The sequence below is a fragment of the Panthera uncia genome, chromosome X (genome assembly GCF_023721935.1).
Source record: "Panthera uncia isolate 11264 chromosome X, Puncia_PCG_1.0, whole genome shotgun sequence".
NCBI classification, from domain to species: Eukaryota; Metazoa; Chordata; class Mammalia; order Carnivora; family Felidae; genus Panthera; species Panthera uncia.
Window position 1 is genome coordinate 120,395,694 of NC_064817.1, and position 8,443 is coordinate 120,404,136.

Sequence of the window (8,443 nt, forward strand, 5' to 3'; positions counted from 1 at the left end):
AGAGAAATTAAGAAAACAATCCCATTTACAATTGCACTCAAAATAATAAGATACCCAGGAATAAACCTAACCAAAGAGGTGAAAGACCTGTACTCTGAAAACTATAAAACACTGATCAAAGAAATTGAAGACAACACAAAGAAATGGAAAGACATTTCATGCCAACGGATTGGAAGAACAAATACTGTTAAAATGTCTACACTACCCAAAGCAATCTATACATGCAATGCAATCCCCATCAAAATACCAACAGTATTTTCCATAGAACTTCAACAAATAATACTAAAATTTGTATGGAACCATAAAAGACCCTGAATAGCAAAAGCAATCTTTAAAAAGAAGAACAAAACTGGAGATATTACAATCCCAGTACTCAAGATATACTACAAAGCCATAGTAATCAAGGCAGTATGGTATTAGCACAAAAATAGACACATAGATCGATGGAACAGAACAGAGAGTCCAGAAATAAATCCACACTTTTATGGTCAATTAATCTATGACAAAGAAGGCAAAAATATACAATGGAGAAAAAAAATAATCTCTTCAACAAATGGTATTGGGAAAACTGGATAGCTACATGCAAAAGAAAGAAACTGAACCATATTCTTACACAATATACAAAAATAAACCCAAAATGGACTAAAGACCTAAATGTGAGACCTTAAACCATAAAAATCCTATAAGAAAACATAGGCAGTCATTTCTTTGACATAAGCCCTAGCAACATTTTTTCGAGATATGTCTCCTAAGACAAGGCAAACAAAAGCAAAATTAAATTATTGGGACTACACCAAAACAAAAAGCTTTTGCACAGTGAAGGAAACGATCAACAAAACAAAAGGGCAACCTAATGAATGAGAGAAGATATTTGCATGTTATATATCTGATAAGTTGGTTAATATCCAAAATATATAAAGAACTTATAGAATTCAACACCCCCTCAAAATAATCTGATTAAAATAGGCAGAAGACATGAATAGACATTTCTCCAAAGAAGACATACAGATGGGCAACAGACACATGAAAAGGTGTTCAGCATCACTAATCTTCAGGCAAATACAAATCAAAACAACAAGATACCACCTCACACCTGTCAGAATGGCTAAAATCACAAACACAAGAAATAACAAATGTTGGTGAGGTTGTGAAGAAAAAGGAACCCTCATGTACTGTTGGTACAATGCAAACTGGTGCAGCCATTGTGGAAAATAGTATAGAGACTCAGGAAGAAAGAAAGAAAGAAAGAAAGAAAGAAAGAAAGAAAGAAAGAACAGAATTACTGTATCATGCAGTAATTCCACTATTGGGCATTTATCCAAATTAAATTAAAACACTAATTTGAAAAGATGTATGTACCCCTATGTTTACTATAGCATTATTTACAATAGCCATGATATGAAAGCAACCCAAGTGTCCATCCATAGATGAATGGGTAAAGAAGATATAATACACACACATACAATGAAATATTAGTCATAAAAATAATTAAACCTTTCCATTTGCAACAACATGTATGGATATAGAGAGTATAATGCTACATGAAATAAGTCAGAGAAAGACAAATACCTTATGATTTCACTCATATGTGGAATTTAAGAAACAAAACAAGACAAAAAAAAAACAAAGGAAAAAAGAGAAAGAGAGAAACCAAGAATCAGACTCTTAACTATCGAGAACAAACTGATTGTAACCAGAGGGGAGGTGGGGGGGGGATGGGTGAAATAGGTGAAGGAGATTAAGAGTATATTTATCATGTTGAGCACTGAGTAATGTATAGAATTGTGGAATCATTATATTGTACACCTGAAACTAATATAACCCTGTATGTTAATTTTACTTGAAAAAATGATGTAATCACACCAAGTATGCTCTTCAACCACAATGGAATGAAATTAGAAATTGATACCAGAAGTACAAGTGGAAAATTCACAAATATGTGGAAATTAAACAACACATTCCTACATCATAACTCAAAGAAGAAATCACAGAGAAATTACAAAATACAGCAAAGTAAATAAAAATGAAAGTACACTATATTGAAATCTATGTGATGCAGCAAACAAGTGATCAGAGGGAAATTATAGCTGTAAACACATATATTAAAAAAGAAAAGGATTTCAAATAATAACCTAAACTTCCACCTTAAGAAACTATAAAAGGAAGAGCAAACTAAACCCAAATATACCGGAAAGAAGGAAATAAAAAAAAATAGAGAGAAATAAATAAAATAAGGAATAGGAAAACAACAAAGAAAATGAGCAAAACCAAAAGCTGTTTCTTTGAAAAGATCAACAATACTGACAACCTTTAGTGAGACTGGCCAAGAAAAAAATAGAGAAGTCTCAAAATACTAGTATCAGGAATGGAAGAAACATTACTAGCAACCTTGCAAAAATAAAAAGGATCATAGGGAATACTGGTGAAGAATTATATGCCAACAAATTAGATAAGCTAGATGAAATTGAAAAATTCCTAGAAAGACACAAACTGCCAAAACTGATTCAATAAGGTATTAAAAATATGAACAGAATTATAACTGGAGATTGAGTTAGTAATCAAACAACTTCCCACAAAAATAAAGCCCAGAACCAGATGGCCTGACTGATGAATTCTAACAAAGAATAATTAAAATGACAACCTTTTCAAATCCTTCCACAAAAATAGGAAAGAACACTTCCTAACTCATTTTATGAGGTCACCATTATCCTGATACCAAAACCAGACACAGACATCAGAAGAAAAGAAAGAAAGAAAGAAAGAAAGAAAGAAAGAAAGAAAGAAAAGCTACAGGCCAATTTCCCTCATGAATATATATATGAAAATATCCCCAACAAAATACTAGCAAACTGAATCTAGCAGAATACAAAAAGATAATACATGACCAACTGGGATTTATTTCAAGAATGCAAGGTTGGTTCAACATACAAAAATCAATTAATGTAATGCACCATATTAATACAATAAAAGGAAAAGCCTATATAATCACCTTAATAGATACATGAAAATCATTTGAAAAAGTCCAAAACCATGTCATGATAAAAACAGTAAAACACACATGCACACACAAACTAGAAATTGAAGAGAACTTCCTCAATCCAATATGGAACATCTAGGAAAAAACCCACAGCTTACTTCATACTCAATGGTGAAAAACTGAAGGCTTTTTCTCCAATATTCTGGAACAAGGCAAGGATATTTGCTCTCATAACTTCCAGTCAACATTGCTCTGAAGGTTCTAACCAGTGAAATTAGACACAAAATGAAATAAAATGTATCCAGATTGGAAATGAAGAAATAAAACTATCTCTACATATTTATGACATAATCTTATATAAGGAATACAAAAAAAACTAATAGAGCTCATAAATAAATTCAGCAAAGTTGTAGGCTACATCAATATATAAAAATCAGTTGTATTTCTATACACTAGCAATAAACAATATGAAACGAACTGAAGGAAACAGTTTTATTTACAGTAGCATCAAAAAGAATAAAATACTCAGCAATAAATTTAATCAAAGAAGTGAAAGACCTGAACCCTGAAAACTATAAAACATTGTTGAAAGGAGTTAAAGATCTACATAAATAGAAATACATCCTGTGCTCATAGATTAGAAGACTTAATATTGTTGATAATATTATCCAAATTGATCCAAAGATTAAATGTATTCCCTATAAAAATCCCACTGGCTTTTTTTTTCATAAATGGAGACACTAATCTTCAAGTTTGTATAGAATTTCAAGGGACCTCTAATAGCTCAAATAATCTTTAAAAATATGAACAAAGAAGACTCAACACTTCCTGACTTCTAAACTTAATACAAATCGAGAGTCATCAAGACTGTGTAGTACTGGCATAAGGGTAGACATATAAATGGAATAGAATTTAGACTCAATAAATAAACTTATATGTCTGTGGTCAATTGATTCTGATAAGGGTGCCAAGACCTTCCATTAGAAAATAATAGTCTTTTCCACAAATCATACTGAGATGACTGGATAGCCTAATGTAAAATAATGAATTTGGACTCCTATCTCACCTCTTATACAAAAATTAACTCAAAATGCACCAAACACCTAAATGTAAGAGCTAAAATTATAAAACAGAAAAAAAAATAGGTATAAACCTTGTGGCCTTTGATTAGGCAATGTTTCCTTAGAAATGACACCAAAAGCACAAGCAACCAAGGGAAAAATAGATAAACTGGACTTAATCAAAGTTTAAAACTTTTGTGCATCAAAGAACACACATCCTCTAAGAAGGATACTGTATGTGCTGATGGCAGCAGCCAGTGAAGGACAAAGGCAGATATTCTTCGGGCAGTCTAGAGTCTGGAGGAACATCTTTGCCTTAGCCCAGGAAGAGCTGCACTTTTGCCACTAGTCTCAACAGGGGCAACATTAGCAGCCAAATGATCTGCCTTTTTGTACAACCCCCAAGAGACAGCCATGGGGCATTTCCTTTTGAGGACTGCTGTGGTGAATTCCTAGCTCTAGGAAGCTTATATTTACTATTTGCCATGGGTAAACTGTGAGAATCCATGTCACTATACTGAGTTACTACATCTATTTATTTTTGTTATTATATTGCTATCCACTGTGTTTCCTATTTCTATCAATTGTTTTTGTTACTTTTTCCCACATGCCAAATCAAAACATCCCATGTAAGCTGTGATGGCACTACAGAACATTCCCCCAAATGATCCTAGGATAAAACACAAAATGTTTTTGTGAACATAAATATCTCAGAATGATGCTGGTCTATCATCATGTGATACATCCAGGAGAGACTGATAGAAATGTTGTGAACAATTTGGATAATAAATATGGATACAAAATTCCTTTTTGCCTTAGAAGAGAACAGTCATTTGTTAATTAAACACTCAATTTCACCTTGTCTAGTGAACCAGCATTAGGTTCTCAAGTCTGGCTTTACAATGTCCCATTGTTCTAGCATTCTACATAAAAATTTGAGAAAACTGTTGGGGCACCTGGGTGGCTCAGTTGGTTTAGAGTCTAACCTCAGCTCAGGTCATGATCTCTTGGTCCATGAGTTCGAGCCCCACATCAGGCTCTGTGCTGACAGCTCAGAGCCTGGAGCCTGCTTCAGATTCTGTGTCTTACTCTCTCCCTGCCCCTCCCCCACTCGTGCTCTGTCTCTCTCTCTCTCAAAAATAATAAACATTAAAAAATGTAAAAATTGAGAAGACTGAATAAGAAGTGTGGGGTGGAAAAATGAAGACTTTGACACTTATCTAGGTGATAGGCTAATAAGAGTCTCAGAAAAATAGCCAGTGGATATCTTTTCCATTGATAAATCTGGTGCAAAATTATGTATACTTGCGACTAGCATAGCCAGGGAGCAAAAGGAAGCCCCTATTACTAATAACCATAATTCAACAGAAATGGGCCTTTGGGAAATTATAAATCCATCAGGGTCCCCTTCCGTCTCGTGTCAAAAAGTCACACACACTGGATACCCCAACTACCTTAAGCAGTTCTAGTATTAAAAGAGAAATTATTTAAAATGTCTCCAGAGAAAGAAGTACCTTATTCATGGATCTGGAATAAGCTCGTTCTGTCTTCTGGTTAGACTGTACATCATGACAGAGCATTGATCCCACTGTAACAACTACAAGAAATCAGATGGTCAAAGAAAGTCACATATTTTTAAAGGACATTTGAGAGTTCTGGGTGTAATGAAGTCTAAAGTAACTAAATTCCAAAGAGAGACAAGCACATACCAGTAGCCATTGTCCTCCCTGGCAAGAATTGGCTTGGAAGTGAGAGAATTGGGTCAGTCATGGGCTTAAAAAACTGCTGGGATGAGGATCTGGTAATGACTGTGTGGCCTGGATAGACAGATTGAAATCTGAACAAGCCCCAAATGCATAGCTAGTTCTCCCAATCTATGGATTCTCCCAGTAGGTTTTTTAAATATATAGTGATATAATATGGCAAATTAATGTCTCTACCAGAATTAGGGGTGGGGGAGAGAGTTGGAGTTAAGTCTGTAAAAGCAGAGAGTTACACTCTGTCATCTCAGTCGATCCTTGTGTTTCTCAGGAAAACAGTTCCAATGTTTCCCTTCACATCCCCTTTTTCCTCAGGGCTCAGACTTGGGACCACTGAGGTGGCTGTAACAACCAGCCTTCAATATCCACACCAATGCTTGCCTCACCACATCCTTCTATTCCTACATCATTGTGTCCACTACTGGAAGATTACCATGTGTCCAGTCTGAGGTAAAGCTCCATGAATATGCTGGAAGAAGAGTGTTCTTTAGTTTTTAAAGTTTGTTTATTTAAGACAGTCCAGTCTGAGGTAAAGCTCCACGAATATGCTGGAAGAAGAGTGTTCTTTGGTTTTTAAAGTTTATTTATTTAAGACAGACAGAGTCAGTGTGAGTTGGGGAGGGGAAGAGAAAGAGGAAGAGAGAAAATCCCAAGCAGGCTCTGTGCTGTGGCATGATGCAGGGATTGAATTCATGAAACCGTGAGATCATGACCTGAGCTGAAACCAAGAGTCAGACGCTTAACTGACTGAGCCACCGAGGTGCCCCTGAAGAGTGTTCTTATTGTCCAATTTACAGATGATGGAAAGAAATTCTCAGTAATTTGTGCAAGGCCACCCAGCCACTAGGTGAATCCAGCTTTGCCTGATTCCAAACCCCACAATCTCCAATTCAGGGCCTGCCTAAGAGGTGAGAGCTGGTTTTGCAGTATAAGAAGCTGTAATTAGGCCTTTGAGTTAGGAACAGCCAGCCTGTGTCTGTTATTGATGTATCTGGCATGATGGGGTTAACCTGTGAATGCAAAGTGGCACTAGGGACATTGGCACCCAGCTAACCACCCACTCCCATTTTCCAGGCCCCATTCACAACCATTGAATTTTCTCTCTACTAGCTTCCCCCAACCTTACCTTCCCACACCCCTATTAAACCATTTTGTAGCTGGAGGGCCAAAGGGTGTGCCTGTTGCTTCTGGAGGCTCCAAGGCTTGTCACATCAAGCCCTAACCAAGCAGGTCCCGTTGTCACGGCAACACGGATGCCTCTTCTCCTGCTCTCCTGATCCTGGCATTTGCCCTGCACTGAGATACCGAGATCTTGTTCCCTCATCCACCTGGGGATTCTGGGAACACCGGGAAGCCCACGTGGCCTTAGTACCGAGGACTTGGGAGACCTGCTGGACTGTGCAGTCCTGGGCAGTGAAGCTGAGGTGCATTCTTGTGATCCTCTCGCTCCAGGGCTTTGAGGTGGCCTCCAGAGTCGCCCTGCAGCCCGCAGGCGGCGTGTCTCTGCCAGGCAGCGCCTGCAGAGTCAGAGAAAGTGAGCCGGAGACCAGGGGCTTTGCTCCAACGGGACCCTGGAAGTACCGAGCGCCTCGGGTAAGGGCTGGATCTCTGCCAAGGCAGGCAGTGGGGGCAGGAGGCGGAACCCAGCCGGCGCTGGAGGGGAGGGGTGGGAAGAGCTCCTGACTGCGGAGGGCGGCTCCAGTTGCAGAGGGGCAGGTGCTGGTGGGAGAGGGCGGGACCCATGTCTAGGTCGCCCAGGCAGAGCAGGGGTGCCCTGGGTCCAGCCCTAAGAAACAGAGGATGGGAGGGCTCCTGGCTGTGGGGATCAGGAAGGGAGGGCTCCCGGCCGCTGCGGGGTTGCAGACGATGGTGGGAGGGGCTCCGGCTGCAGTGGCCCCAGCAGGGGTGTCGGACAAGGCGAAAGGGGACCTTCTCCTTGCAGAGGTGAAGGGCTGCATGGTGGGGGTTCTGAGTCGTGGCCTGGAAGACGTGAACTGGCCAGGGAGGAGATCCAGGTCGCTGTGGGGGGCGGTGCGGTGGGCTGTCTGGCACCAGTGTCCCTCTCTCCCCTTTGCACCCACAGGCCTCCACTGCAGAGCCTGTGACAGTCTGCGCGCCCCTGTGCGATCGCGCCCCTCCCCCGCAGGTATCCGCGATGGCACTGGCAATGCTTCCTGGCTGGTGCAGGTGGATGGGCGTGGATGAGCAGCGCTCGCCGCTCATCCTGGGCATTCCCCACGACTGTGAGGACCAGGAATTCCAGGAGGCCGCGCAGGCTGCCCTCCAGCCCCTGGGAAGATAACGAGTGCTGGACAAGGTATTCAAAAAGGAGTTCAGATCCAAGGTCGCCTTGGTGGAGATGGCTCAGTATTTAAACCGAAATGTGATCCCCCGACAAATACCAGGCATGGGAGGACCCTGGACTGTGGTCTTTCTGCCCCAGGCCCCGGAATCAGAGTCAGAGGATACACTCAATTTCCTTGCACAGACCCAGAGGCAAGCAGGGGTTGCCCTGGCAGGCGAGGCAGGAGCTGGGGATGGGGCAGGAGCTGGAGGCAAGGAAGGGGCTGGAGGCGGGGCAGCAGCTGGAGGCGGGGCAGGAGCTGGAGGCGGGGCAGCAGCTGGAGGCGGGGCAGGAGCTAGAG

At 40.6% G+C, this 8,443-nt stretch overlaps 1 protein-coding gene across 1 annotated transcript; it reads left to right on the top strand.

Annotated features, from left to right (window-relative positions):
• Nucleotides 1-7,953: 7,953 nt before the first annotated feature.
• LOC125931425 (paraneoplastic antigen Ma6E-like) lies at nt 7,954-8,433 on the top strand (the record flags this gene model as incomplete). The annotated part of the gene is given in 1 exon segment (XM_049643311.1): nt 7,954-8,433. A coding segment is annotated over 1 exon segment (480 nt), but the record flags the coding sequence as incomplete, so codon positions are not given.
• Nucleotides 8,434-8,443: the final 10 nt, after the last annotated feature.